At 44.4% G+C, this 14245-nt stretch overlaps 1 protein-coding gene across 1 annotated transcript in view; it reads left to right on the top strand.

Annotated features, from left to right (window-relative positions):
- CACNA1H (calcium channel, voltage-dependent, T type, alpha 1H subunit) overlaps positions 1 to 14245 on the top strand; it is a gene marked incomplete at both ends in the record, with an annotated part of 82377 nt that overhangs the window by 25569 nt on the left and 42563 nt on the right. Inside the window, 6 exons of the mRNA XM_009583407.1 lie at positions 2852 to 3003; positions 4034 to 4219; positions 4896 to 5013; positions 6642 to 6797; positions 11420 to 11510; positions 13662 to 13870. Coding sequence (XP_009581702.1) covers positions 2852 to 3003; positions 4034 to 4219; positions 4896 to 5013; positions 6642 to 6797; positions 11420 to 11510; positions 13662 to 13870 — 912 coding nt within the window. The remainder of the gene's footprint in view (positions 1 to 2851; positions 3004 to 4033; positions 4220 to 4895; positions 5014 to 6641; positions 6798 to 11419; positions 11511 to 13661; positions 13871 to 14245) is intronic.

The raw sequence follows: 14245 nt of genomic DNA, 5'->3' as shown, positions 1-14245 counted from the left end.
ATCTCTTGTCTGAAGCATGATTGGCTTTGCAGTGTCAGCCTGCTGTCCATCAACCTTGCCCAGGCGTCCCCCCGTCATCTTGATCTGCTGGATCAGCTGCTCGTCACAGCTATTGATGATCTCCTCTGGGCCATCTCCTTATCCTCTCCTTTCCCTCTTCCTCGTGCCCTCTCCCCCCTCCTCTGAGAGATGGCTGTGGGTTTTCTCCTGTACTTTCTGAACTCATATATGAAGGAAAAGTTACAGCGCTGGAGAGCAAGCAATTGTCAAAGGAAATTGGCAAATCAATTCAAGCAATGATATTGGCAGATTAACTGGTTGCAGTGCCAGGTGTTCAACAGGCCACAGAAGAATCTTGGGGTTAGCTTAGAAAACATGGCATTTTAGAGAATAACAGCTTACAAATTCTTTATATTTGCCTGAGGGTGTTTTTAAGTTCGTTCAGCTTAGGCTTTTCAGGCTGGCCACTGACTTTTTTGGTAATGACTCCTGAGATTGTCCTGTCATATTCGCATAACTCCAGGATTAGAGATTTTGAAATGATCACCAGCTATTCCAATTTTCATGATAAAATTGTGACTTTTGGCAGCACATCTGGCAGCAGCAAGGTGAACTTGGAGAACTCTGAATTAAGTTTTACTTTAGCGGATGAGACTGCTGCTGTATTGCAGACTACAAGGTACTGTAGGTCGCAATGGGTAGGTTCTCTATGTTTCCCAACAGAAAGTGCTACAGAACAACTCTGTCCTTTCAAAGCTGCCCAAGCTGCAGCTTCCTTGCTGATGGTTGTGTCATTAATTTCCCAGCTTCAACACGCTTAACAAGCCATCCTCGGCCTGCCATGAACACCCTGTCCCAGGGAGCCCTCAGTCTGCTGCCTGGAGGGACACAAGAATTTAGCAAGTTATTTTGCTTCTTGTCAAGAATGCCCTTGTATAACCCCGGCTGAGGGGAGTCCGAACGTGCCAGCCACACGCTGCTCCTGACAAATAGCTCGAGGACACTGCTAGCATGGTGTCCTGTCACCGCTGTGGCTTACAGCGGGACAGGCGCCTGGAAGCCCGCAGGGCTATTTCAGGCTCAGCCTCTGTTGGGGAGCTGGTTAGATGCCATCCTAGAGCAGCCCTTTTCTTCAGCTGTATTTTCTTTGCCAAGGGAAGACCTCTGCCCAGGTTGCTCTGGCATCATCAGGGAAGGGAGTAGCACGGACGAGCACTGATTGATGTGAGGGAGGGAATCGCTGTCCCTGCAGCAAGGAAGGTGTAAGGAGGGCAGCCCGGTGATCGTGCTGTTCGGGTGCACTGTGCAGCCATCTGGGCCACCCCTTGCTAGAGACTAAAGAACTGAAAATTGCATAGTCCTTCCCCTCGTGTCCCTTAGTAATTAGTGTATATGGATTATAATCATGAGGACTGAGGCTCTTAGTGCTCTTTCTCATGGATAAATGGTTGAGCAAAAGACAGTCTGTTGCATAAAGTAGTTTAGCCTATGAATGATGGTTCATTAGCAGCCCACAGACTGTCGCTGCCTATAGTGTGGGCTCTTCCTGCATTCGAGTTAACTCTTTCACCCTCTCCTTCAATTGCCAAGGATTCGGTTTGCAGAGTGTGGAGTTAAATGGGGCTGTGCCACGGTATTACAATGGTCTTCTCCCTTCAGAGCCTCAAATAATGCAACAACATCCCCAAGAAACTGCCAACTTTTAACATAGTGTCTAATGACGGATGGGGAATAAAGGAAGCTATTATCAGTCAGAAGATGAGTCAGATATGAAAAATAACACCTTTTTCTAGACAATATTATTACACTGAGGAAATGAAAAAGACTTTTTTTTGCAAAGGAACAGGCCTTGAGCATTAAAAATGCGCATTGCAGAGCCTGGTGCTGTTTGAGGGAGTAGCTCCAATAAGTGAGCAAACCCCATCCCACCTTTTGCACCTGTCCCTGCTGTGCCACGTTTTGGAGCCTGGGTGCTGGGCAGACATTGCTGTGCTTCCCAGGAAAGGAACATCTAAGGCTCTATCTGAAAAGCAAGATTGTAGCCCAAGGTAATTTGGTGCTGGTGATAGAGGAGGGGAATGGAAAAATCAGATCTTGAATTTAAATTGCATGCAGTTTTGTACACTCAGAGAAACTCACACTAATCCTGGAGGGAATCCTGACACTTAGGGCCATACTGCTGTCATTTTAACAAAATCTGTTCTACGTTACTAACCAGAACTTCAGAAGGAAAAATCATCTTGGGGTTTTTTGGGGACAATTTCCAAAGGGAGATAAATTCTCAAGGGAGATAAAACTATTGATCCTACTGACTTTCACTGGTATTTGTTTTCTTAATTCTCTTAAGAGATGTCTGCAAGAAAAGTGCTTTGTTTGTATATGAGTAGAGCTATGCTGTATTGACAGTGATCCTGCTTTGGATATAGCAGTATCCATAAAGCTCTGCTGGTGTTAGTGCAATAAAAACAGCCTGACTAATGCAAGTCCAAATAGAAGCCTTACAAGCCACACTAGCCATTCACCTGAATAATTGTATCTTGCAACGGTGAGCAAGCCCTCTCCTTTGCATAGCTTTAGTTTTCTGGGGCCATGTATTGGACACAGTTGTTCTGCAACTGCTCCAGAAATGGGCTGGGATTCTGTGTTTCCAGTAAGACTCACAGGGACTGTCCATGAGGCTTGTCTGCTGTTCCCCTCAGACACTTATCTGCCTCCTTGGCTCTCCAGAAGGAACACAGGAAGATGTAGCATTTGTGCATCATTAGCACAAATCCCAGAGCAGGAGGAACATAGCAAACTTAGCCATTTCCTCTGTGCATCTGTTTGACCATGTTGCTTTTTTGCCCTATAGCCGGACGAGTTGACCAACGCCTTGGAGATCAGTAACATTGTCTTCACAAGCATGTTTGCCCTGGAGATGCTCCTGAAACTCCTTGCCTTTGGCCTCTTCGGCTACATCAAGAACCCGTACAACATCTTTGACGGGATCATAGTTGTCATCAGGTCACTGCCAGTTCTTTCTCCACTGTGGCTTTTCTGCCGAGGGCTCAGACCAGTTGGGGAGTGGGATGGGGAACAGGAATGACGTGGGATGTGTTAATCCAGGGCTCACTGGCTATGATGTGCTATAATTATGCTGGCCTTTTAGATTCCTGTCATTAGAAGGGTTGTCCAAAGTAAATGGACCTGGCAGATGGAGAACAAAGTCTATTTACACATCTGGCACTGTGGTCAATTTTCCACTGAAGTGCAGAATGGCTGGTCCTGGGAAAGGAGTACTGTGAGTGTCCATATCCCAGCAGCGTGCACTCCCTCTCCCAAATTAACACATAACTCGGGCCGGAATAGGGCAAGCAGGAGGGTAAGAGAGGGCACTGTTCTGCTGTCCTCTGCCAGGGGAACACTATCCCAGCCTAAACTGGAGATGTCACAGCATGTGGGTGAGAAGCTTGTGCAGCACCTCTCTGTGCTGGGATTCTTTCTAGCAGTGCTGTCACCCCTTGATCAGTAATTTGGGACAGAGAAACCAAGGGAGACATAGAAGGTCTAAAAACCAGGATAGTGCTCTTGGCTTCAGTTGGCCCATCCGTTTGATTAGGAGAAGTGAATAGCAATAGAGGCCCAGAACAAAGGCCAGTCTGTGGCCTGATCAAACCAACCCACCCCAACAAATGTTCCCTAATATCCCTCTGGATATTAGCTTGGTACAAAATTGTGATCCACATTTTGGGGCTAGGCTTGTGACTGATTGTAGTGATGAGGACTAGCAGGAGACATGCTGTATTGTGAAGAGCCACAGAAAGCGAGGGAATTAAAGAATCAAGAAACCAGCTATAAAGGATGTAGGTTGTGCATGAGCATGTGTGTCTGCACAACTGGGAAGTGAAGGTGTTTTTCAGAAGTAAGAAAGTAGCAGGCAAATAAACTACCCCTTTAGGGCTTAAATGGTGTGATAGCCTGTAAGAAACCAGCCTGCTCAGGGCTTTCATACTACAGTACTGCTGTTTTTAGTTCTCTTCTGATGTTCCTGCAGTGTCTGGGAGATCATCGGCCAGTCGGACGGAGGCCTCTCTGTGCTACGAACTTTTCGGCTGCTCCGGGTGCTGAAACTGGTACGTTTCATGCCCGCCCTCCGTCGCCAGCTGGTGGTTCTGATGAAGACAATGGACAATGTAGCCACCTTCTGCATGTTGCTCATGCTCTTCATCTTTATCTTCAGGTACCAGAGCCTGCAGCTCTTCTTCGATTAGTTGTTCAGCTTGCTTAAGTAATATGTAGGTTAGAATAACGATATATCGCATTTTCTAGGCTGCCTACATGATAGAAGTGCTCACAATAGACTGACAAGCAGACACTCAACAGACTATTTACCTCTTTTTAATCTCAGTTTTTCATGCAGTACTGTAATTCTGTAGATGAATGAAGTACACAAACAGGCAACAATTGCTCTGGAGTTCCTGGGAGGCTTATTTAGCTGTGTCTCAGGAAGCTGTCAGTAACTGGGCTGTACCAGTGTTGTATTTGAGATGGAGGTTGTACAGGCTCCGAGACTTCTGTCTGTTTAACCCTATAATGCTCCTCAGGATCCTGTTCTTGGAAACCGGTTGGATTAGGGAGCTGGCAATATGGTTTGTCATTTTCTAGACAAAGAAGATCCCTGATTTGACTTCAGTGTAGGTAGACAATTGTAATGAAATGTGACACAGGAGAACCAAATGGCAGGGTTTGACCAGTGATCATGTCAGTGGTGGAGCAGAGCCCTTCTTCCTGGGAGATACCACTGGCACACAAAACACTGCAGGGGGGAAAGTGTCCAAAAAATCACTGCAATCCTCCCTGCAACCATATTTCATACAATAATGTGTTTCTTCCGTCTCCCTTTTTTTCCACTCTAGCATTCTCGGAATGCATCTTTTTGGATGCAAGTTCAGCCTGAAAACTGATACGGGAGACACAGTTCCAGATAGAAAGAATTTTGATTCCTTACTTTGGGCCATTGTGACCGTATTTCAGGTAAGCTCTGTATCCTCCGGGAAGTTTTAATGTAGACCACCTGGACAAGTTATTTCACTTTTAAAAAAAACCTATTCCAATAGGTGTCAAATTTGGACTGAGTCGGCACTGTAGAGTTATTAGGGCAAAGTGATCTTGTTTCTGAGTTAGCTGGTTTCTATAAGCCCTGACAGAGAAGCAATCTACTCAAAATCATCACTGTGCATATCTGTTTTCAGTAAAAGTGAAGTCTAAGAAGGCCTGGAAATCCACCCTTATTTTCCTTTCATATAATCAGTAAGATCAAAACTCACAGTCTACTGTCCATGCTCCTCCTATTCTGTAGATCTCTGTGTCCTTACTTGCCTTCACTGCCCCAAAAGTGCACTTCGCAAACAATTTCATTTAACTGGGAGTGACAAATACTGTGACAAATCAGAGGTGCAGTTGCTGGTATATATGCTGGGAAAGTCTTTTTATATAAAGACTCCTCTGCAGACAAGATCTGTTATGTGCTTTAAATTACTGGCATATTCCACAATGGAGCAATAAGCTGCGATTTCTAGGACATTCTAAATATAAAGATTAGTCTTTTCTGTTTAAAAGCTCAGTCTGTAGAGCCCAAGTGCAGCACAATGTAAACAATGTTAAGCTAAGTTTCTAAATGCAGAGTAGGTGTTCACCACATATCACTCAAGGTAGAAACCAGTCCAGAGTCTTCACTGTGAAGAATATAACTTCTTGTGAAGTTTTCCTTCTTACAAAGGAGCAAGGACAAATCAGCATTAGTCTCACAAGTTCACATTTTTCTTTTACCAGCATAAATACAGATTCCTGCATTTATTCTAACAGTCCCTTGGGAAATAGAGTTGGCACAGAGCACAATGACTACATCCCATGAAGGTTAATGAGTGGCATGACTGAGTGCATCTGACTGCATTCCCATCCCCAAAGCTACCTTGTTTTTAGGAGGGTTAGAGGCCATTTTCATTGTAAGCATGAATTAATGTGGAGCATGAATCTGTCATCCATTTTCTTAGGCCCCAGGATTTTTGAGCTCCAGGAAAGCTAGGAGAGTGGGAATCCCTGAGGAAGGTCCCTTGGAGCAAGGCTTTGCAAAGATGTGTATTTTTTTGCCCAGCTTGTCAGTGCTTTTGGAAACCACTTTGCTTCCCTGAGTTTCTTGAGCCACCCAATGTCATTTATCTCATCAAATATCATATCCCCTACCCTTTCCTTCAGCTCCAGATGTCTTATAAGGAGCAGCCCAAAAGGAGACAACAGCTCTGGCCTCAGGTCTGTTATCTTCTGATGGTTATCAAAGGAGTCAATACCGCAACCAAATAATGGGACTCATACCAGCGCATCCTTCATGTAACCATATCTAGGATCTGAACTTGTCATCTCTATGGGCAGCGGTGTGCTAGATCTTCCTGCAGAGAGGGGAGGTTTGGCCAGGAGAGAGCTCTCACATGCAAAGATCTAAATAAAGGAATGTTTTGCTCTCTCATCTCATGAGACCTGCTAATGATTATGCTCAGAAAAGGTCAAAAGGAGAGGAAGAAATGGATGAGTCAGTATTTGAATGCAGCTGCTGTGCATGAGAGGAGTGGAGTAATCAGAGAGTCTTCCCCTTCACCTCTCTGCAGATCCTCACTCAAGAGGACTGGAACGTGGTACTGTACAATGGGATGGCATCTACATCATCATGGGCAGCACTCTACTTTGTGGCCCTGATGACCTTCGGCAATTATGTGCTCTTCAACCTTCTTGTTGCCATTTTGGTGGAAGGCTTCCAGGCAGAGGTAAGAGATCTGAGCAGAGGGAGTAAGAAAACTGAGAAGTGTATGTAGGCAAGAGTGTAGGGATGAATCCATGTCAGTGCAAACATGTAGCCATGCAAGCAGCCCTAAATTTAAACTTGAGGGGCGTAGATGAGCTGGGTTGGGCATGTGAAGCTCTTGTGAATCTATTTTGGCAAATAAGGCCCACTGGACTGGCATGGGATGTGGGAGACCACCACTTTTGTTGATCTGCTACAGGGTCTGTTGTGTGACCTAGAGGAAATAATTTAGGATTAATTTAACTCACCAAATCTTCCATATGTCCTGTGTTTTGTGTTTCTTCATGGTGGGCCTCAGGTCTTCAATGTATCTAGCCAGTGCTAGTCATGCGGACCAGGTAGGGTGTGAACTGGCTCTCAATCCAGGCCTTTCCTTGTTACTCCGTCCCTTATGTGTTATTTAAGGCTAGTAGCACAGCTGTTCAAAAGCTGTGTTGCAAGGTTACAAACATTAAATTTTGAGATACTTAGGATGATGTAGGACATATAAATGCTAAAGAGATTTTTACCTACACCTGAAAATAATGTCTCTGTCAGGTCACTGAGCAGGGAATTTATGACAAACTGTGGGCATCTCATCTCATCTCACAGGGAAAGGATTAGAGAAATGATTTTATTTCTCAGTCAAAAGTGATATGCCATGTCCTGATCTGAACGAGGCAGGAACCTTAGCAGCTGTGCAGGCAATCCTGTGCCACATGATCCAGAGCAGCAGGCCACACTGGTATGAGTGGTGTAAGTGGTATAGTACTGGTGTGAGTGGGGGGCCCCTGCGGCAGTTTTTCTCCCCACTGGCAAGTCCACTCCAGATCCGCTTTCAGCATCCTGAGAGAGTGAAACCAGCCATCCCCTGCCCTATCCTGCTCTTCTCCATCTTCCTTTCAGATCACAGCAAGTCCATTTGGGGGACATTTTAAGTGAGGATGATCGGTTTTGGTTGTAAATATAACCATGTATGTGCACATATATATTATCCAGAAAAAATTACTTTTTTCGAAGTCCTAGAGCAAATAGAAATGATTTTGAGACTTACCAAAAATCATCCGGTCCCAGTTAACGCTAAGAATAGTGGCATCAAAAGGGCTTACGTCGCGCTTTGGGATTTTTTAATTATTACTTTTTTATTTCTGCAACCATCAAGAAGGGAAAGTTTGCTTAGTGCTGGATTGGCTTCAGAGACACACAGACTCAGAAAGAAAATGAGAAAATGGCTTCAGTTTTCACCGCCTTAGCTCCCAAGGGAAAGGAAGAAATTATTTTTATAGGATTTTTTTTTTTCACTTTTTGTTTTTTTCCCCAGAAATGGTATCGTGCTCTCATTTGCCGTGTTTAGATCACACTTAGATGAACCTTCGCTGGCCATAGAATATAATTGAAATATTCATGGACCAAAAATTCCCTTCTCTCAAGCCAGCACAGCCACATCTATGTCTTTCAAGGATGTCTGCATAGATTCATTATTAAAACACCCCTCCTAGCTTCCTCGCAGCTCTAGCAGAGGAAAATTATTGAAACAACAGGAGACAAGCCCCAGTTTGGAAAAAAACAACCCTGATCTACATTGCTCAGGACTGTTTCATGGATTCTGAGGGTGGTGAGTGCTACCTGCACGCACAGAGAAGACACAAGTAGTCCAGCTCATCGCTTTCAAAATGAACAGTTCTGCACTGCATTAGTGGGCATTTTAATGTCTTGTACAATGTGGTCCATGCCCTGAAGATCCAGTACAGCCAACCAAGAAGAGCAAGAAGGTCTTTTTCCAAGAGAAGCCTATATTCCATGTGTCAGTGACTAGAGCTCATGCTGACACTGTTTACTTCCAAATTCCTGTAGTTTTCTCAGTGTCACTGATCTCAGCATCTCCTGGCTTTGCTCTGGATACTGTAACACCTTTGCTATATTCTTGTTCTAGTGCAACCTGTTGCAGATGGAGGTGGACATTTTAGCCACTAACCTAACAAGACCAAAGCAAAGGAATTGCCAGTATTTCTAAAGGCTCTGCAGTAGCTGCTGTCTTCCAACCCAGAAGGGGTTTTCCTCTAGGAAAGTTGTAGCTGTATTCAGAGCGGTTGTGCTGGACCTCAGTTCTGCTAGAAAACGACACAGGCGTAGCAGACTAAAGTCTGTGCTAAAGTAATAGATTTTCCTGAACTGAGTGCAGAAGCAACCAATACAGTTGGCCATATGGTAGCTCAGAGTATTCAGTAGCCAGACGTGTCAGATATCCTCAGATTCCACCAACCAGCAAATCTGGGTGGAAAGAGAGAACATGCCAGGGAAACCCAAATGAACGATAACCAGCATTGTGATCCAACTGACTGGAAACTGCTCCTGCTCAAGCAATCTTGCATTTAGGCACAGAGAGCCCTGGTCCAGCAGTTTGCATCCTTTGTTCCTGATTGCTTTAGGGCAGAAGAAAGTTTTCTCTCCTCGACAACCTGGCAGCTTGCAGGTATCTTTGTACAGTACAGATCCCATTCCTTACCTGCTCTCTTAGAGGTTGAATCACCTGCTAATTTGAGGCCAGAAATGGGCAGCCTCATGCAATACTCTCTGAGTGCATGATTACAGACCTAGCCAAATGGCTGTTGTTTTCTTGCTCACGCTTAATGGCTCCTTTCGGAACTGTTACGGACAATGATTTAAATGTGTTTAAGGAGTAGTTTTCACTCAGTGCTGCCTCAGAAAAGGCCAGCAACCACAGGCATGACATTTGCAGGGCACATTTTGCTCTCCACTTCCATTTATTATAAATCCTGACATTAAGCCTATGGGCTTGACAGTTGTCTCATAGTGAGGTATTAGCTGTGTTACAGAAAACCCTTCTCAGGGCTGTATTTCAGCTACCAGGGCTCGATTCAAGTCTTGCACTTATAAATGCATAACTTAGCTCTGGTTGTAAGCCAAAGATGTTTACAGTCTCCTTAGATAACTCCCAGGAAGAAGTATTGGTGGAGCTGGGTTTTCTTTTGTCATCCCTTGTTCTGTTGGTATGTTGGGAATATGGCAGAAATTCTTGTTTTGACCTCTTTGACTTTGCCCTCTTAGAGGGTGATGCTCTTAGCAGAAGACACTGAGGTGCACTTCTCCTCCCTCTGCTCAGGTGTTTCTTTTACTTAGATGGAGAGTGACTTCTGGGAGACTTGTGCAGCTAAGAGGGTGCATATCAGAGCTCTAAGCTCTGGACCATCAGCAGCATTTCAGCAAGGACGCTAAAAATTGTACTGTAAATCACAGTACACAGTCTCAGCTTGATCTCAGGTTCTGATCTGCTTGTGGGGCAAGTTTGGCAGGAGTATCCCTAGAAGAGAATAGGCTTAAATGGCCACAAAACCATTTTTAGTACATTTGTGTTTAGGACAAGAAGCAGCCAGACTTCAAACAGGACCATAATTGCATATTTGAGCTTACATTGTTCCCATGTCATTTTGAAATCTACCCCAGAGCTGCTCTGGAAAAGCAGACAAACCTTCCAAAATTTGCAAATCTTTCATCTACTCTGCACTAGTGCTTCTGCTCCAAAACAGAGAAGATGAATAAGGCAGCTTAAGCCTTTCAGTCATCCTGTCTGTTGGGCTGCACCAGTTAGCAATACATCACAGATGAAATTAAGTTCACTGCCACTTCAGCACCATGTCTCTAGAAACCATGGTGATTTGTTCAGGCATCAGTTAAGGAACTGTGCTCCTTTTTCTGTGATCAGCTGCTTTAATCCAACCATTTGATATCAATTTGCACGGCTGTTCTGCAATCTTGATGAATCAAGCCAGAGCCATGCCGACAGGCTGCTGGAATCTCTCCTCTCTGCAGACCTTCCCCTGCAAAGGAGAACATGACAGTAGCTCTTCTGTCCCAAGCTTATACATTATTTAGGCTCATCATTTTTGGTAGCAGAGGCAGATATGTATGAAAGGGAAAAATAACTGGACGTCTGAGGGTGGTTGGCTGTTCTCTGTCCTGAGATGATGCTGTGCTGCCAGGCAAGCTGGCCTCATTCCCTTCTGCCTCAGCTTCAATGTTACCAAGAGATTTCCCAATACAAGTGCGATTACCAGCCAGCGTGAAGAAAGCAAATCGGGGCTGCGTTTTCAGATCTAAGTGAAATTTACAGTGCTGTCAAATAAAGAAGAAAAACCCTTCAACGTCCTTTGACATTAAAACCTAAGTGCTTTCAGATGGGATCATGAAGAGTGCAAATATGGAACCCCACAATGCCAATTTTTCTTAGTCACTCCTCTGATTACAGCTGCACTTTCATGTTCTCCCCTGGGATACACTGTTCAGTGAGGCTGGGCGCAGTGTAGGAAACACAACGACATTGCAGGAACAGTAGTCACAATCACAACATCATCCTTTCTGTCCAAGTATAAAAATTAATCAAAACAAAGAAGAGGGACTTACCTGGGGTTAATCCCCAGGGCAGTGTCAGAGGGAATTTGGCATTCTGCCCTCCTAGTTCTTGGGGCCATACTTAAAATAACCATGGGGAGCTGAGGTATCTCTGAGCTGCTAAGTAATCCAAATGGCCTTTGTGCTAAAGTTTAAATGAATCGGGTCTGTTAATTATCCTCCTTCTCTCTGCAGGGTGATGCCAATAGGTCAGACACAGATGAGGACAAGACATCTGCCAACTTCGATGATGATTTTGAGAAGCTAAAAGACCTCCGAGCAACAGGTAGGATTTTGTCTTTACATTTTCCTGGGAATCTGAGGGCTACAACTCTGCTTCCACAGTCATCTTTTCATAGCAGCTTATGGGGGAAAGTGGAAGAATCCGTTTTATTTGGCAATTAATCTGATAGCTATGTTAACAGAGCAACTATGCAAAAAGTGTTGGGAAAGCTAAATGAGCATTGATATTTCCTTTAAACAGATGTTTTTCTAATTTAAACTGTACTAGAATATTTAGATATGTCTCATCATTTCTTCTGTATCATTACCACAGAATGGTTTGCTGACAGCAATATTCTCACACTTCTTCTCAGCAGCTTTTCAAATCAATCATGTTCTCATCTGTTCTTTTTGGTTTCTCACACAAATGCATTTAGGTGAGGTTTGATTGATGGAAATGTTGCTGTTCATTTGTGTTACAGGAGGGCCTGGCAGTTGATTTGAGGTAAGGCCACATGGTACTAGTGTACTATAAACATGGAATAGTAGGTGACAGCCTTCACTCTATAGAGTTTGCAACCAGATAGGGGACAGGAAGGGATCACATATTTTAACAGAGTGAATAAGCATGATGGTAAACAGGAGCCAGTTTAGTTCCTCTGTACTTTGATTCTCGGCTTGGGCTCCTGTTAGGATTGCTTTAAATGCTTCTAAACCAGGATTCGTTTCAGCTAAGGAAATGATATTGATTGTGGTGAGCAGATGGAATTCAGCTGAGGAAGGGGCAGAATTAATTTGTTGGGGAAGCTGAGACAAAGCTGGATCACAGCAAGGTGATGGAGCTGCTCAGTCTGCAGATGAAGCAACAAATTCCAAACACCATGTGATCAAATGAATGTCCATTGCAAATAGTTGGCAAGGAACCCACAGCACCAACTATGCACCAGCTTTGCACCAGCTATTTGCTGAGCAGCTTCAAATAGTAAGAGAGTTCTAGGGGAAAGAAATATTGTCACCTCTTCTCAGGTAATACAGGAATAGAAAACATGGCTGAGCTTGCCATCAGTCAAAGTCCATGAGTAATTGTGTGTCTCCATAAGCCTCATAGGTGCCAACCGGTGACTAAACAGCATAAGGACATTAACAATTCTATTACAATGCTGTTGGTCTGTAAACAGATACACTGGCAAGAGGAACATGTATTGCAGATTAGCAAATTTTGAGCTGGATCTTCCACCCTTCAAAATAAATGGCAGTGTTCCCGTGGACTTCTGTGGTGCAGATCAGGTATTTGTGCACAAGCCAGCAACTAAACAGATGATACAATAGAAGCATACTGCATTACAAAAGCAGCCAGTGGAAGAAAAATAGCAGGGGTAATGCACTCACTTGGATTTCTCACTGCAGACTTGTACTTCTTTCCTGCTGGTCGCAGATGGTCCCATCCTTCCCCCTCTTTAAGACTGATTCTGGAGTTATTAAACCAGAACCCACTAAGCCCAGTAAAACAGGAGCTAGTTCAACTTTAGTTTTGTGTTTAAAGTTAGGCTTTTGGTTTTGAGTATTACAGCACTCCATAGGGCTGGAGGTGCTATGTCTGGTTTGTCTTCAGTGTGAATACGGTTTTTGCAGTCTGTACTTGCCATACAGCTGAAATAGATGCTTTCTGCAATTACAACAGAGATGTGCCATTAGATTACAGGAAGTTTACTCTTCTAGACGGGTGGATGTGTAAAAGCAACTTCCATTTCTTGTCCCCTGAACAGATGACTAAAGACAATGACTAATGTTTGCTTAGTGCCTTCCCCATGAGGGAACTTAGAGCACATCAGAACTGCATAAAAATCTCTGTGTAAAACTATGACAAGAAGAAGAGATCAACTTCCTAGGGTGAATTTAGCCAGTCCTTAATGTCCTTTCCCTGGAAACTCTCTCCCAGTCCCCCAAAACTGTAACTCCACTTTCTAAATCCCAAGAAACAGTGAGCAAAAGAAGCTTTGGAGGCCAATGAGTTCTGAGTCCAGGCAGGTTTTAAAAGGTTGTGACATTTGCCTTATGCCTTTCAATGTGGTGGGGGTGATCTTATTGCCCACAACATTTCATCTCCATTTGGCAGAGTTCCTAGAAGACCCAAGGAGCGATATCCATTTTGAAGAGTGATTTCTGTAGCTGTAGCTGAGCATTCACCTCGTATTCTCTCTCCCCTTCTCTCCAGAGATGAAGATGTACTCCCTTGCCGTCACCCCAAATGGACACCTGGAGGGCAGGGGAAGCCTGCCACCTCCTATAATCATGCGCACTGCTGCCACACCAATGCCCACACCGAAGTGTTCCCCACACATGGATTCAGTGCACACTTTTGTGGACTCGAGGAGAGGGAGTAACGCTTCGCTAGACCCCTTGAGCTATGATCAGAAGTCCTTGGTACGTTCCTATTGCTAACAACTCTCCCTCAAGTGCCTGCAAGCAGCACAGGTTATATATATGTGTGTGTTTGTGCGCGCGTGTGTGTGTGCACGCATGCGTTGCTGGAAGATAAAAACGAGAGTGATAGAGATGAGAAGTATGTGGATAGGCAGGAGGAGAACAGAGTCAAGAGGGAGAAATGAATGAGTGTGCTATGCTGGGGTAGGAGAGTGACAAGATAACAGTCAAGGACAGTGAGTATATGAAGAGGGGAGATGGGGATGTACTGGGATTCAGTGTTTTCCTGCCTAGTATCTGATTGGAAGTCCATGCCAAGCCACCTCACTGGAGAGACGCAACCTGAGACAAGTCATAAGTTCATGCAGTTATTCC

This window comes from Fulmarus glacialis, unplaced genomic scaffold (genome assembly GCF_000690835.1).
Source record: "Fulmarus glacialis isolate BGI_N327 unplaced genomic scaffold, ASM69083v1 scaffold27888, whole genome shotgun sequence".
Lineage (NCBI taxonomy): Eukaryota > Metazoa > Chordata > Aves > Procellariiformes > Procellariidae > Fulmarus > Fulmarus glacialis.
The sequence above is the reverse complement of the archived record's forward strand: the minus strand, read 5'-3'. Positions and strand labels throughout refer to the sequence as shown.